This window comes from Pipra filicauda, unplaced genomic scaffold (assembly GCF_003945595.2).
Source record: "Pipra filicauda isolate LSUMZ 115617 unplaced genomic scaffold, ASM394559v2 scaffold141_size4267151_pilon, whole genome shotgun sequence".
Taxonomy (NCBI): Eukaryota; Metazoa; Chordata; class Aves; order Passeriformes; family Pipridae; genus Pipra; species Pipra filicauda.
In genome coordinates, this window is record NW_024103896.1 from 1,596,517 (window position 1) to 1,614,362 (window position 17,846).

At 36.7% G+C, this 17,846-nt stretch overlaps 1 protein-coding gene across 2 annotated transcripts in view; it reads right to left on the minus strand.

Moving 5' to 3' along the window:
* The window catches only part of TMEM135 (transmembrane protein 135), a 172,628-nt gene that overhangs the window by 121,031 nt on the left and 33,751 nt on the right, over positions 1-17,846 (minus strand). For both annotated transcript variants that reach the window (XM_027744610.2, XM_027744609.2), the window contains exon 4: positions 14,498-14,531. In XM_027744610.2, coding sequence (XP_027600411.1) covers positions 14,498-14,531 — 34 coding nt within the window. The remainder of the gene's footprint in view (positions 1-14,497; positions 14,532-17,846) is intronic.

Here is a 17,846-nt window from a genome sequence, read left to right on the forward strand (position 1 = left end):
TCTCATTGTTACTTTATCCATCTAATACATACTAACTGATTATTGAAAAATGTTCCAGGAGCTCCCTATTAGGTTTTTTTCTGTCCTGAAAATTCAGTATTAACACTATTACCAATTCTTCAAAGTATTTTTTCTCAATCACCTATTCAAGTGGTCTCTAAACTCTTGGTTCATTTCTTCCCAGCCAATTTCCTTAAAAGCAAAGTCATCATGACGTCAGCCCATTAAAGTTTAATGGGTTTCATGGGTAATGCACACACACTCTGCAAATTTGCTTTCATTAACAAAAAGCCCTCTAATCAGTAAGACTTCCTGTTTCTCTTATTTTTCTTATTTCATCAACAAGTAAATATCAGTTAAGTAATAGATTAATTAATTCTCTGCATTTAAAACTAAAAGTCAAAATTTAAAGCAATGTTTTGAACATTGCTGCAAGATATATAGTACGTAACTGAGTACAAAACAACAGTAACCACAGAACAAAACAGAATTATTACATTTGCAAATATTTGCAAATACTTCAATACAATGCACTCAAGTCAGTGAAGACAACTTGGCAGGTTGAATGAATTGAAAAGAACCATGTCTGTACTACAGCCAAAAATAAGATACATGGTCCTATGTCTTAATTTAGATATGCCCATGGTGTGGGATTCATGTGTACAGTCTGTCAATGATTTTGCACACAAGATGACCCACAAACTAAAAAATATGTTAAAAATACAAACAAGAGCATAAACTACAGGTTTTGTTTCTTAGGGTATTGCAAAACACTGACTGACTCATTTTCTTCATTTTACTGCCTAACAGTTCACTTGATCTTATGATTTAAGTAAATCTCACGTACTTAATAATCTACTTCTGCTAAAGGTAATGATGTTCACCAACAGACTGTTATGCTGGCCCTTCTTAACCCAGTGGCAAAATTCCTGTAGCTGGAGTTTTGTAATACTGCTCATAACACCTTTGTATTTTCAATTCACAACTATTTTGGAAAACTTCCACTTTTTAAGGTTTAAGATTTTCCATACCCCTGACCAACGTCTGAGGCTTCCTTCCAACCCCCTTTCACATGAGTGAATACCATTTAACACAAATCAATTCTACTTTGGTTTAAGCTGCTGCTTAAACTACAGATTGTAGTAACTCCATTCAATAAAGTTGCAAAAATAATCCTTCCAGCTTGACACACATTCTTTGAGTCTCTACATGCACAACATACAGCCTACATTGCATATAGGTTGGAATCCTGAGCGAAAAATTACATATTTGTAAAACTTTCTTAACAAATCAGTGAGAGCCCTTACTTCAAAATTTATCAAAACAGAAACATCTTCAAGCTCTGGTATATTCAGATTCATAAATGCTGTACATGCAGGCAGTCAGGCAATCCAGTAAAAATCCTATATAGAATTTCTTTTAGGGAGGGGGGGGGAGGCGTCCAAGAGCCTTTTTATTTATGACCATGACGAAGTTCTCCAGCAAGGTTATTTACCTCATTGAATTCCTATTACCTCTTGCTTTGCCTAAGGCCACTAACTTACTATGATTTGCAAGCATTAGCAAACAATGACCATATTCAAGTTCAGTGTATCCATTTTGACAGAAAATGGTTGATATTGTATGCCAGAGCCCTGGCTCAGGACTCAAGGGGCCAGTTTGCACAGCTTAACATGCTCAGGAACCTGGTTCAGCTCCCAGCAGTCTTAATTAGGCTCCGAATAAGAGACATGGAGAACATCAGGGTTTAAATGTAAAGCAAAAAGGTTATGCAAGAAGTCATTTCTTAGGCAGCAGAGAATTGCAGTGTGTTAAAAGAACTGTTGTCACTGAAAACAACTGCATACCTTTACACAGGAGAATGACCATAATTTGTAAAGCTCCTGTTGATTAAAAAAACATCCCTAAAGGCAGATAGAGAGAAAAATAGAGACAAAGACAGTACACGCATGCACGTGTGCATCTGTGCGTGTCAGGAAGCAGGGAAGGGATTTTCTACTTCCCAGACAAAAAAATTACTACACAAGCATCTAAAGATTTTAAAATTTTCAAATATTCAAAGCAATTACAATTGTTTATAAAGTATTTCTAAGCAGCTAGTGGGGTGTGAGCTTACACATACAGGGAACGTGCATTTCCAATCCAACTGTACAAGTATTCATTGAAAATTTTGCAACGTGACTGATATTTAAAGACCTTTTAATCAACATACTGATGTGCAAAACAACATAACAAGTTACGTAAATTGAATTCTCCTAATAGAATTTTGTCTGAGAAATTGTACTAGTAAATTTGAACAGGAGTGAAGCCAACAGTTACTGTACACAAAGTTACTGACACAAACGTTTTATATAAATGAAAACATAACTTTTCAAGACTAAGAGATCTGCAATTGAAAACCAGTATAATCATTAACACTTTAAAATATTCAAAGGTGGCAATTTATTAAGTTTGACTTTGGAGGAGCGTTAAGCAAATTCAGGACACTTTTAATGAAGTTATTTACAATTCACGGAAAGTCAATCTAACATATCTTACTGGAACCAATGCCCACATTTTTTGTAACCCAAACTTACAGCAGATGTACTTCAAAAAACTCAGAAACATGTGAACCACTGGCATATGTGCCAGTTCATTGAAAGTTCTGTCAACACAGACCAGGTACTACAGTTGAGAAACATGTATTTAAAGATGGCATTCAGCCCCTCTTCCTGATTCGCACTTCAGATCATTTTTTTCCCTAGAAATACTGAACTGGGAATTTCCATTCCCAGACTTATTTCAACCAAGTCTGCAAAAATCTCCAATCCTCAAGACTTGAGGAGAGCAGCAGCTATTGAAGCACTCCATTACTTCTGAGCAGACAGAGAAAGGTTACTGAACCAGAAAGAAACTCCTTAAGGAATCACACCACTCAGGTTATAAAAACATTAATAGTTCACATGGAAGTGACCAGGTGAGACCAATCTAAATGATGCAGCTCCTCGGAAATAACTCTATTTAACAGAATATTGTAGTAAGATATGGTAACTGATGTATTATTGAAATTTCCATAGTGACTAATGGTCTGATTTACTGATCAATGCATTACAGTGTGGAAAGGGTAGAAAAGACAGAGAGAAGATTCCGAAAAGATTCTACTGTCACACTTATTGCTGGATTTTCCTTTAAAAATGCTATTAAAGTCAGTTTGTCTTCTAAAGACAGAACAAGTCTTAAAGATGAGACACCAACCGGAAAGTTTCACAAGTGAACAGGGCTCAAACCAACATAAAAATCTGCCTTAGGAAAACCAGTCAGATTTAGATGTAGGTAAAATAAAACTTATTCTGTCTTCAACTTTCCCCACATTTACCAGATGTAGCTTGATACTTCAGAAGTACTTCCTTCTGTGTTACCAAGAAATTCTACATTTTCTTAAACATTTCCTTGCTAGAGCTCAGCTTCAAGAAAGGATTCTTTTCCTTTCATTTTCCAACACCAATATTGTTTTCAAGATGACCTGTCTTCCATCCAGACTGACATTTACAAGCTGTGCTAGAAGTTCTCCTCCTCCACTTTTCTAACCCTATTAGAGGCATAAGGAGCATATCACAGAGACAAGATTTCAAATGAACCACCTCCCCCTGAATGCCAAACCAGTGACTGTTTAAACAATTAAAAAATTTAGTCTCAGCACTGTTTAAAAATCTACATATCCTGTAACAGAATCATGTAAAGAGCTTCAGCAGCCCTGTGTTAACATTTTTCAGTTTACACAAGGTTATAGCTATATACCAGCACATCTATTATATCTCATTATAAACATAAGCAAAAATATTTACACTTTTATAATAAGACTTCTAAAATCATTTTATACATAGTCACAAGAAATATTTTTTAACACTTCAAAATATCACTTCAAAATGTAGAAGTGAAAATAAGAACATTATTTCACATTGCATGTGCAAAGGTATAGGTTTTGGTTTGCATCACACAAACCGTGAAAACAGAGAAGCTAACTGTAGGATTTTACAAAACAACTCATTTTTGTACAGAAAAAGTTGTTTATAATTTTTAGACCAAACTGGTTTTCCTCCAAAACTTTTTGTGGAACTTTATTCAAGCATTGCAAATGAACAATCGACTTTTATTTTGACAGCTTAGAGTTTCAAAAGGAGTAAAATGATTTTGGGGCTGAAACTGCTGCTCTGCTTATTTATCATTATCCTATAAATGATGTCAGGAACAATATCAAACTAGAACTGGCACGAATATACTAGAAGTGGATATAGGCAATTAAAACATGAAGGATTTAATTTCAACTGAAACATGTGGAGTACAGAAAATAATAATTAAATGCAAGAGATAATTAATCAGAAAGAACGCCTCCTTGTTCCACTGGTCAGTTCTACAGCAAGATTAACACTGCGTCAAAAAAAAAAAAATAAATCACCAACTAACAGGATAAACTTAAACTCTGCAAATTGAATTCTTCTTAGAAACACTTTCACTATGCATATTTTGAACACAGAATTGAAGCTTTCTTCTTCTACCAAATTAAATCAGTACTCCAGGACTAGTTTTCATAATACTTGATCAATCTCAGAAGCCATAAAGAAACAGCTTGTCAAGACTGTCATCAACACAATAACTGGACGATTTTAAGTAGGACTGCCAAAACCCCAAAAAATAAAGATTCCAAAATCCTATACATTACAATTTTTGTTGAAAGGCGTTAGAGAGACACAGTTAAAGTGGACACGTACAGATTTAGCCAATGCACTCAGTTAGCCGTTCTGTCGATCCACCAACCTCTCTATCTTTTGACTACACACAAACGCCTTTGCCTATTTTTGTACTCCAACAAGAGGAAGCCAATTAAATTTTTGCGTGTTCCTGGTAAAGGTGGTATCTGACAACAGGTCATTACAACTGTTCCCCAAAGCATCAAGAGTTTGCAGATAGCCCAGTTCAAGAGCTTTTCCCTCATTCTTTATGCCTCTGCTCACCATTTGATAAAGCAGAGACATTAACAACCCTCTGCCTCAAACATGGTCTTGCCATGCCCCACTCCGATAGACAGCAGGACATTCACTTGATTTTCAAGCTTCAGCAGAGGACTTCAGGGTCTGGGGTGAGGCAGGACAAGCCTGCAGCAGCATTTCACCTACTTTGCTGAACACTCAGAGCATTTTGCCTCTGCCAGCAACACCTGGACCCTGAGCGTTGTTCTAAAGTAAATGGAGATGCAAATAGCAAATATTGCTGGAAATGGAAAAAATGCCTCCCTTCCAAAGAACATATCTACATCTAAGTTATCAGAATAAGAAAGCATTAATTTTGCTTAAAGTCCCTCCTCAACTTTTTCAATTCTGGGATTGCATCTTTCCCCCACTTCTCCCATAGCAGGGACATTTCCCTTTCTTCCCAAACCTCACAAACTTAGAAGCATGAGAAGGAAGCAGAGACTGCCAGGTAACAAGGACTGAAGCTGGGAAAAGAGAATAATACCTGTGTTTCTTAGATGCTTGAGGAGAAGAAAAGGACTGCCTGACAATGTGAAGATCTGAGAGGACTGATAAGATTGTTGTGAAATAGGAAAAGCAGGAGATTCTTGCTCTCACAATCTTTCCACAAAAGACCTCTGAAAACCCTTTCCTTTCACCAGGAAAATTCTGAACCGTCTCAAAACACTACTGGGATTTCCCTTGCTGGGAAGCCTTGAATTTTTCTCTTGACTAGTCTTTTTCATCTATCAAATCACTGCTCACAGCAATTCTCATAATCAGAAATGTTACAAGCACTAGAGATGGGTGTCTGGGAGCTCTTCAGAACTTGAAGCCAAGGAAACTTGGAAACTACTGACTAGCAAGGAGTTAAAAAAAAGTCAACTACCTTTCTTTAGCATTCAGTATATTTCTGATACAAAACTCTGTATAAGCTATAAACTGTGGCTGAGAGTTCAGTCTCAAAACTGATTTGTAATACTGACACTTTCGCTAATTCTGGAAAGTCAAACGGATAGCTACTCATCACAAAAGATAATGTTAAAGGAGCATAATGATAAGTGTTACATCAAGTTTCTAACAAGATACACTGGAAAGTTCAAAAATGCAATGTAGCTTTGCACAGAAAGCAAGAGACAAAGTATTGAATATTTTCTCTGACTCTTGCCAAAAGTCCTGCTCTGAAGTGATGGATGAGGTTTCCTGAGGCTAAGATGCCAGAGCCAATTAGCCATGTCAATCCACAAGAACACCAGCTGCCAGGATCTAACTTTATTACAGTATTACTTAAAAGTGAAGACATCAGCAATGTTTAAGTTCACATGACTCCTAATTTTAAAACCTGCCTTTTTTAGATTTAGGGTTGGGGCAGTGACAATGACCTTAAGTTTCAACTTATTAAAATCCTCACAGAGTGCCATGATTACCCATAATTTAATTAAGTAAAGTATTCTGTTAATCAAATTAGTCTACATTATGCTCTATTCAAAAGAAAGTAAGACTTCAGCTTATTTTACTCCCCATACGAATTCTATGTAATGTTTATATTTAAAAGCAGCAATTTATTTCAATAGTGCCTGTTTTAGTTGCCAAACTGCCTATCCCACAGAACGTGATATGTGTAAAGTATATAGCTTACCCATTTCTGACATCTAACTCTGAATTACAAAATAAAATTTTTGGAAAGTGTCTTGAGTATTTGTCGACTAAACTAAAGCATGTCCAAGTCTTTGATTATTTGAAAACATCTGCATTTAATTTCTAAGCGAGGAGCTTGGAAATGTTGATCTTACGATACACTTCCCTGCACAGTCACCACAATAAATTCAGTGATTCCAAGAAAGGGTAAAACTTTTCTTCTGTTTAGGTGTCTGTGAAATAAATCTGAACATTACTGTTAAGCAATAAAAAGCAATAAAAAGTTTTTGAATAATGTCCATATTCATCCAAACTGTGCTCCTCTATACTAACTTTATTAACATATTAATTGAAATTTTGACTTTTTGCTACTACTACATTTACACTGCCTTTGCCACCCCAGAATACAACTGGCAGATGGCATTAACAGCATCTCTTCTTGAGCTGTTCTGTACCCCAAGGACACAGAGAAAGAGGCAAAAGCAGAAGTATAATAAGGTTAAAAACAGTTACAAGTCTTCTGAGAAGAGAAATTGAGTTTTCCACATTCTTATTCAAAACTGGGTTTAGTTAATTTTAATTATTTCTTATCTGGAGTTTTTTAATTATTTCTGCAAATGTTCCTATATATACCTAGGTATACAGTAAATAAGGAGCATTAGTAAGAGCTTAAAATTAATAAAAGCTGGTTCTCAATTCTTTGTTCAAGCTGTCAAAGGAAAAAGGGATCAGCAGGAGTAATGAGCATGTTCTAGTTATTCATATCCTTGACTCGTAAACCTTTTTCATAATGATTATTTTTCCTTCCTTTGAGATGTATCTGAAAGATAACTTCAAAATTTGAAGCTTTATTTTGCAAAATAACCTAAGTGCCATAAGTGTCTGAGAATGCTATATTTCACTGCCATTTAATCATAGAGCATTAGGGATTGCCCATTGAAATGACATAAAAAAAACAAACCCCATCTCTCACTGCAGCACAGTCTTCGAGTGCAAACTAACACGTGATCAGCTTCCTTCTTTGAGATTTGCCCTTTAAAGGATAAAAATCCATGGATCTTGGTTCTTCTTCCTGTGTTTTGTAAACCAGATTACTGTCACTGTCATAAAGGGCATCTGTGATGCCTGACTGTCCATGCTGTGAAATCAGCCATACCCTGAGTGTCCTTCTGAGAACATGGGGCTGACTCTGCCTGGCTTTAAACCACGAGGCAGCATAAACATGAAGGTATGCTGGAAGAACAAACGCTGGATAAGCTCCATCTGAATATGCCTTCTATGAAATGGGAAAGATGTGAGCTCTTCATTTTCTACCTTACTTTTCCACTAAGATCTAGGCAGTAACGAAGCAGAAGCTACAGAAAAGTCTCTCCTCCTAAGTCCAAATGACAAAATAGAATAAAAACGCCATTCCACAACAGAAGGCGGGAATTACCAAGGAACATCACATGACCTGACGGAAGACGCAAACAACTCCTGACAAAATCCCAGGTTACAATGTGGGCCAAAACAATTGCAAAAATGCCACTATTACAAGCAGGTATTCAGGACTCTCTGTTGAGCTTCAAACTTGAGATGTGTTAGAACAGAACCGTAGCTCCAGGGAAAACACCAGTCAGTTGATATCAATGTGTAAATTGACCAGACAAGACTTATTTCATGTTAGCACTAAAATTAAAGGCTTAACTTGTAGCAGAATTACAAAAATTATCAATTACATCAAGTGATAAGACATCACCTGAGACAGTTTTTCCATGCAAAAGTAGAAATTCTGCACTAAGTGAGCACTTGAGATTTCTTTCCAGATAGGATTAAATTCTGTACTTTTTGCTCTTCCGTTACCCAAGCAGCAATGACTGGGTGCTGGATGCTTCACTAGAGAGACCAAGACATTGCTTCAGAACACTCACAAAACAGGGCTTTGTCCTCCAAAAGGCAGGAAATATTTTACAATCCTGAGTTCCAGTTCAATGTCATTTCCAATGAGGAAAATCCTTTCCTGTGAGCTTTCAAACAGGATTTGTCCCCCTTTAAATCAACCACGTGAGATGTAGAATATTACAGAACCACAGAATTGTTCAGGCTGCAAAAGACCCTTAAGATCATCAACTCTGGCTGCTAACCCAGCACTGCCAAGTCCACCCCTAAACCATGTCCCCAGTTAACACATCTACACATCAATTTTCTTACATGTTCCTGGGCAGCCTGTTCCAGTGCTTGACAACCCTTTCTGTGAAGAAATTTTTCCTAATATTCAATCTAAACCAAATATCAAAGTATTTCTGCTATTCCAACAATAACTTATAAAACCAAGAGAATAAGACAGTAAGGCAACTTACTATTCTAACAACAGAAGTAGCCTGGTAAGCAACAGTTTAACTAGTACACTATCAACTTAAAAGATGACAACACAAGAAATGAAAGGGAAATCTGGACACCATTAGACAACAAATATACATGTTTCCTGCCAGCTGCTGCTGTAACCAAAGCCACTGACATCCCAGAAGAAGAGTACCAGACAACAGTTGCAAAGCAAGGAAGAGATAGTGGCAGGAGGAGAGCAAGCATCCTGGAAGACAAGTGTCTCAACCATTTACTTGATGCACTTCCAGTTACAGAGATTACTTTTGAAATGTTAGAAAACTAAAAAAAAAATCTAGTTATTCCTATCTTGGCTAATATGCTAAAAGAATAGATAAAATCTCCCATGTTGGCAGTCCTTGTACAATGTTAATATTAAGAATCACAAGAAAGCACACAAGAAAATTCTAAATATCTAAAAAGAAAAGGGAGGAGTGGTCAAATCCATTTTACTAGAACCCAGCGCTTCAAAAAGCTTAAAATACATATTGCATAAACATAAATCCACCTGTTCTTCTTCATTTTGGATTGTCTCCATCTTTTGATTAAAACAGAAATGTTCCCAGTGGAGAAAAACAGGAGTCAGCTAGTCTTGTTCCTAAAATTTCAGTTTAGTAAGTTTAAAATGAAAACACTCGCAAAATCTTAAATCTTTGCAAAATCAGCAAAAGCACAGCTTAAAAGTGGTCTTATGTTGTTGCTTTTACTTTTGTTACAGCAAGTTCCACTCCTCTTTCTTTCATCCCTCCACATATCACTTCCACAAAGCATGAAACAACGACAACAAATCTAGTGTATATGAAAAGTGATATCGGAGGGCCCTTGGCCTCAGACATTTGAACCATGTTCTATATTGTGCCATATCTCTGTCAAGTTTGGTATCTACTTTGCTCTCTCTGTGTGCCAGATATCTGAAATTAGGCTAACAGCTTTGATTTTTGTTTTTAATATTGCAGAGTATGAAGATTTCGTAATATTTTGAATCACTATGACTTCCATCCTGTAAAAAAACATACAAATATCAGGAGTTAAAGCCAACTGAAGAGCACTGGATACTCATCTCTCCATTAGATCCTGAAGGATTTCTTTTTAAGTCTGCATTTTTGCATGCTCCTAGACCAAATATTTCAAACTTTAAGAGCACAACTTCCACGCAGCCTTCACACTGACTAGTTGGAATAAACAATGATACAGCCAAAATGAACTCAGATTTAGTCTATCTATGCAACGGAAAAACAATTCAACTGTGAAACTGCCTGGACTACTTTAAAACTGCAAGAAACTGTGCTCAGCTGCGTTACTTGTTCTCTATCACATACAGAAGCAGAGCATTACCCACTGGAATGCCACTGATCACTTGTTCAGTACTCGTTTAAACAGTATCATTTCCCCTATATATGAGGATCTGTGTGCAGTATTCCATAAGTGGCAGATGCACTGATGACCTAACATCAGCATAGCAATAAGTAAGGCACAGCATCTTCCTATTTCTGTGTAAACTTTGTCCAGACGCAATTGCTGACAACAATTTCTCCAACTTCCATATCCAGGTTACCAAAAATACCCTCTCTTTCTGTCTCTCTTTCTGGGGTCTTCCTAAATTTCTCTTCACATTAATTAATTCCTGAAAAACCCATGATTTTCTTTATCATCCGCTTTCTGCTTTAACTAGAACTAGACATTTTCTCATGTTCTTCCTCTTGTTTTACCTGTAACACTCCCCACAAACCAAAACCTGTTATGTCAGCATAGCTCCGGTCCCTTCATGTCTCTTGACACAATGAAGTCTCATTTCTCACCTATAGCTTGTGCTTCTCTACTTCCTTGTCTTCCTATCTTACTTGTCTAATTTTCAAATTTATAGCTGTCCACTCAGTAATGCTCTCTCTGTGGTTGGGATAGATACACTTCTTCCTCCCATCACACTCAAGAACCAGTTCTCAACAGCACCACTCCGCCTTTTTCATCCAGCTGCTTCGCCTTACAATTAAGTTTTTTATCATATAATCTGTGACCCTCAAGAGTACCTTATTAATATTAACATTTCCAATTTTTCAAGTAGCCCACCATACATTAGAAGTCATAGTACAGAATGAATAAAGCCTTTGATGTAGTGATGCAGTTTGAATTTCAAACAGCACATAGCTCAGCACACACTAGGGTAACTGCCCCTATGGTGTAGTATTTCAATGACAACATAATTTTCCTAAACTCTTGTTTTTCAAAAAGCTTTATATCAAATCAGTCCTAGTTCATCTTCTTATCTTGCATATTGAAGGTAGCACCTTTGTTTTGTTTTCCACACAAAAAAACCCAAACCCAAATCCAAAGACCCAGTTTCTTCAATGTAAAAGCAAGAATTCAACTGTTGAGCTGTTCACAACAAAGTATGCCTTAACTGTTTTGAAACATAAGAGCTATTGGTCTTCCTCATGGGACAGTCATAAATATCATCTACTTTTCCAGATAAAAATAACTGAAAGAGATTCCATTTCACTTTCCACCTTTTGCTGGAATCTTGGGGTTCCTTTTGATCTCAAATTATCCATGAAGGATCATCTTATATGTTCACTACCAATGCATCTCTTATGATCCTAGAAATTTCTTGACTTAAACACATGCAATCCAAAATAGAACTTGAAAGCTCTGTGCTTCTGTGTGGTCCACAGTACTGACTAACACTACTCTTTTCCAGGCTATTACAGAAACTTCGAGTCTCAACGGCACATGTTCAAGAATGCTAGGGCTCAGGCATACTAATTTACTTCTAAAAACTTAAATGACTTCCAGTCAGAAGCTCAGAAGTTGATTTTACACTCTGCATATCAAAATTAAAACTACAGATGCTTCACTCCTATACTTATTTCTCATTCTTATCTTTAAAGAAACTAAAAAGAAAAAAAAGAAAATCCAAGCCCTAAAGTGCATTCTTATATAGCTTCAATTCTGCAGCAAGCTAATCTGAAAAAGCATTTTTGTTCTGTTTTTCCATACAGCACATATAGCCTCAACAGTTAATTTTTGATCTGTTATTTCACTGTGTAAGCAGAAAGGAAATGCAATTCAGGAGTTCAGGTTCACATAAATCTATAATCACTGACTTATTTAAAATGAGCCAGGACATTTATTCACATGTTTCCATTCACAAGTTTCTAGTAGTTCCAGAGTAAAAAACAATAAAAATGTCACCTTTAGAACACGAGTCCTTAGACCCACTGCCTTTCATGTTCTACTGCATTTCACTCGCTGAAATGAGAAACAGCAGCCACACATAAAGACTTTAACAAACCTTTCCCCTTTCCACTAAGTAAATTTATCTCCGAGGACAAATTGTCACGTACTGCCAACAGGACAACAGAAATAAAATTTTCTGATTTAGAAGCCCTAATCTGGCTATAAAAATTCACTGCAGCAACATTCATGATAATTTCTTATACTAACCAACACTAATTACAGTTACCTCCTGCCTGTCTAACTGGGCAAAGGCACACAAGAAGAATCACACAGAAAGCCTTAATTATTATTGCCAAGGCTGCAAAACAAAGTTTAGGAAAATATGAAACAAAACAAAAGAATACATTTAGGTCCATGAATATCTTAACAGGTCCTGACGCGAGTTTTACAGAATGCAAGAAATGCTGTCTAATTCCACAATCTAGCTGTAATCACTGAAGATTAAAATGTGCCAGCTTTCAGAATGGGGTATGCTGCAATCTAAAGATGACAGAAATAAATGTTTTAAAGGCTTAGTAAACTTATAAGTAAATCTCACCAAAGCATATAAAGTTCTAAACAAAAGATAAGCAACACGAACAAGGAAACATTTTCTGCGATTACACAGCTTGCTAACAAGATAAGTATGACGTGATCACAGGCAGTTTAACAAAGCAAACCCTGGCAGCCCCAGGTCCACCAATGTTTTGTGCCTAAAATAAACAATCACACTACAGAGAATATCCACTGCACCAAATGGCATTCATAAAATGTAACTGCATTTCTTGACTTTTCCTTTCTAAGACCGTCCAGCACCACATGGACTGTGTGGCACTGCAGCCTAAGAGCCAGAAAGACAGTGACAGCTTTCTCAGAACTGGATACTCAGAGGTGCTGCTATATAGGCACACTGATTTCCCCCTTCTCCTGAAAAGTCCATTCCAAAGGAGTGATGGTATGTCCAACTAAATATCACTGCCCTTATAACCTATGTTTCCTGAATGAGGAGTTTCCACACAGCTGGTCTTCTGAATTCAAGGAAACCTTCCAAAGTTAGGACTTCCTTTCAGGAATCAAACCTTGTTCCCATGTGTTACTGGGAGTCCAAACAATCTAATTAATTAAATTTCAAGAGGAGAATTTGTCATCTTTCCAAATTAGGTTAAAAACATTTGTAAAGAAAAGGAATCCTAAAGGATAGGGTATGACCCATATAAGTTAGGCAGCTATAGAAGGTAAAATGGTAGTTAACAATAATAAATTTAAAAGCAAATATTAATTTCTTCTCTTCTAAAGTCTGTTAAGTTCCCGTCATGAGTCTGTCATGATAGACAGTCTACAAATACAGAATAACTCAAGAAAAAATTTCTGCCTGGAAGAAATTGTTAAACACCAGAATTTGAGAGAGAACTACATGAAGGGTTTGGTAAATGCATAAAGGGACTTTACAGGATATCTACCTGCTAACACACATATGATGTCACCTCCTACCACAAATATTCAGAATTACAAGTCATCAACAATGACTTCACACAGATGGACGGAAGAGAAGGTATCAGGTGTATCACCCTAATCTGTACTATGATATATTGCCTTTGTCTTATCAATTTTAGTCATCGATCTTTTAATCACCACCAGAGTTCTACTCTTGCACAACTGTGAGGCCCCAGCAAACTGTCCCAGTGGTCTGAACACAACTTTCAGTTGTTTTCTTTTTTGTATTTTCTGTGACTCTTTAAGCAACTCCAACTATACAAAAACTTTACATAATTCCTTTAGTAAAATAAAATCTTTCCTAAAGGAGTATAATCAAGTAACAGAAGTATTTTATATTTAGAGTAAGTTAACATCACACATCATTTAGAGAAATTTTATTTATTTGAATGAGATTATAAGAAATACGACACAACATTTAAATTGATACAAACATGCAATAAAAATGTTTGCACACACAACAGCTGATACCAGTCTGAAAAACAATTAATTACAAAACTAAACTATATGGTGTTGGATTTCTCATCTGCAAAATAACGACCATCAAAGTTCTAGATGCCATTCTACTACAGACGAGAAATATAAAATTACCCATCTTCTTGGGGCTATGATACAAGAAATTTTGAGCATAATACAATGCTTTACAGCTACTTCTGAAAGACCTAAGGTCACAATTTGCTCTTAAGTTATCTAGTAACATAAAATTTTTAAAGAAAAATCCTGGAATGATTAAAACAGGCGATGAATCTCACATTTTCAATGGATCTTAGGTGGTTTTATTCTTGAAATAAAGGACTACTTACTTGGTTGGCCATGTAAATTGTGAGGAGGCCTCTCCTATAAACAGAAAAAATAAAATTAGTGGAGGATCAAACATTTTTTGCAGACTGAAGAAAAACACTTTAAGTATTAAGAATATTTTATTAAGAATATTTTATTAAAGAAGAAAGTTTAAAAACACAGATTACTGATGGAGGATGAATCATTACACCCTATAAAAAAATATGTACAAAACCAAAAATAGCATCTTGATAGCACAGTATCCAAAGCAGTGAGGAATTACAGGAATCAAGTTATATATAGCAACTTGCTACTGCACATGAGTCCTGAAGCTGTCACGAGGGGCAAGGCACCCTGAATTACACAGCACTTATCATAAAATAAAAGCCTACACACCAGCTGTTAATGTAGGCATACAAACAATGACCTAAGCCTAAGTTAAATTGTGAATTTACAGAAAAATGTTTGTGTGTTAGCTTCTGTTTTGTGACCACTGCTATGTAACTTGAGACACCTTAGCCCTTCTGCTTACAATGTTATGAAAAGTTTTCTACTGAGACTGATGATGCAGAAATCTTGGCTCAAGCCAGTTCAGAATCACAGTGCTAAGAGTGTCCTGGAACCATTTTCTCTTCTAACCTTTATCTAATTTTATTTTCCCCTTCTATTTTTGGGTCTGTCCCTGTGTCTCAGCCCATAGCTCACACTGCACTTTAGGAAAAGTATAAACTTGGGCTCATGCTCTCACACTTTTGTTGATTCTATTGCAGCACAAGACCAAAACTGAACTCAACTATGCAGATGTGAGTTGCTCCAGTAACAGACTGCACTAGATATCACTATAGGATCCAGGTGAATTAAAAATTATTTTCTGTACATCGGTCACAAGCCACCATCAGCCTTGAGAAAGTGGGAAACATTACCACTGCAGATCTGCTTTGCCTTCAACCATTCCTCCTCTTCTGCAAAGATCTGCTTAGAGACTATGGCCAAAGGTTGGAACGCTCAGTTTCAGTATTTCCTACTGGACTGGTGTTCTTAACATTTTGAGTCTACCATCAGCCTTGTAATATTCAGGATTTTTCATATTGTCCCCACTGGTCTTACACATATAACTTGAAAATTTGTGGGAAGGCACCATACATTCAACTGTTAGAGTTTCTCAACATGGAGTTGAGCTTATAACCTGAACCCATATTTCTCTTCATGCCATTCAGGATTTTTTTTATATTGCTACTACAGAAGGTAATATATAACAGAAGGTCTAACCTGGGCTTGTATGTTCCATTTTGTCGTGACATTTTAAGTTTTCAAGCATTCATAAGACTGCTTAAGAGAGCAGTATGTCAACAGAGCACATCTTGCTATCAATTCAGTTGAAGAAGGGAACAAAACAAAAGCACAGATAGCAGGAAATAGAGAAATTCCAATCACACAGTTGCCAAGCTTGATCCATTCCGAAAGAAATTTATTCAGTATTTTCTAATCCCCATGTTTACAAGTCCATAACTTTGCCAAGTTACGCATCTAGATCAAGGTTTTTCAGAGCAGATATCTAAGCCATGGGGACATATTCCACTCAAAAGCTTTAGTGCTTCCACATCATGCTGAACTTGGGGAAAGCAATGATGCAGCATCCTGACTTCACAAGTTGCTCTCTACTCACAGGGAAGGTTCAAATTTGGCTTAGGGTCAAAACTTTAACCACCAAAATCAGTTTGTTTTGTGGGTTTTTTTTAAAGCAGAATTACAAATCTGCTCTCCTCCTCCACCTACTATCACTCTGTATCAGATACTAGAAACAAAACTCTAGCATAGAAACCTAGAGAAAAAAAAGCCTGAATCTAAAGAGTTAATGAGGATGAGGCACACAAGAAACAAGAAGACAACAGAGAGGGAATAGGGTCTGTGAGTGTTTAAGCAAAGTAAGCCCTACAACTTGCAATAAAGCATCAAAATGCTGTAGGACATTTCTCACCAGGAAGGGGTGAAAATTCACCTCATGTAATAGATAAATTCAACTCTCACATTGATCTGTAAACAGTCACCATCTTTCAGCTGATTAGCTCGAGTGATAATATTGGTGTCCCTACCCTCTTGATTACCAAACTGGCAGTCAATACAGTTGTGTATATCGTAAGTTTTATTTTAATTTGTTCTCAGGAAAAATATCAGGTATTTCACGTTTCTTGGATTCTTTTTTTTTATCCCTGTAATAGTGTTAAAAATTTACGATAAATACCCAAACACTCAGCTGTTTGGAAACACAGAAATAAATTACCCATGAGAGCTAACCTGGTAACTCAATACACTTTGAATATTCTGGAAAACATCAGAACTTCAATAATATCCTGCAGTAACATAACTGCGAGAAGCCTTCACCAGCTACTGAGTGACAGATGTAGCTTTCAGGGTATACTACATATTTCAGAGAGTACATTTCAGAGAATATATGTGTATTCACAACTGTATTATATATAATGTGCACAAAACAGGATGATCATTGTACGTCTACATGATTTACTTAGTGGATTCTCTCATGCAGTCCCTATTGTCATACAAGCAGGGCTGACATGCAGGCAGGGTCTTTTAGCCTCGCATGAATATTTATTTAATTTTCTTATTTTTAAACACTAAAGCTAAGAATTTGTTCTAAATGAGTTTTAGTTTCTATTGTAGTCCCTTTGGCCTAAGTGTAAAACACCAGCTACAAAGACAAAGAAAGGAAAAGGGGCTAAAGAAGAGGAAGGAAAGAAATCAGAAGCTGCAGTGCAGCTGCAGCAAGACCAATGTGAGAAGGAGGTGGTTGGGAGAAGGAAAAATGTGCAGACAATAAATTTGTGAAAGGAAGTAACTTCCGGAACCAAAAATACAGCAAAGTTTCTAGATGACGTCATCTCAAAGTGCCTCCAACAAGCCCGTCTCTGAGGCCCTGCTTGACTCCAAGCAGAAAGTTTTCTTCCTCCAAATTAATTCTGTGACTGTTTAAAAAATAAATAGCTCCATTTTTCCAGGGGAAGGGAAAAAAAAAAGGCGGGGTGGAAGGGGGGGCAGTCTTCCTGGCCCTGTGCAAATGTGATCCAACAAGCCTAACCCAACCCTGAACTCCACTGTTAAAAAGCAGGTGGAAGTTCAGAGAACATTGCGCTATTCTGTGGCAATGACAGCTGACAGAAAACAGGACAGAAAGATGGAGGTAGGCCAAGCAAAAGGGTCACTAGTACAACCCAAGGACTGTATTAAAACTGCAGCTGGTAAACAAAGAGGAAAATATAATTGGGAAATGGCATTAGAAGAGCAGGAAATAGTTAAACAATAAAAACAATTAGTCAGCCATGTCTAACCACATGCTTTGGGAAGGTTTAAAGATAC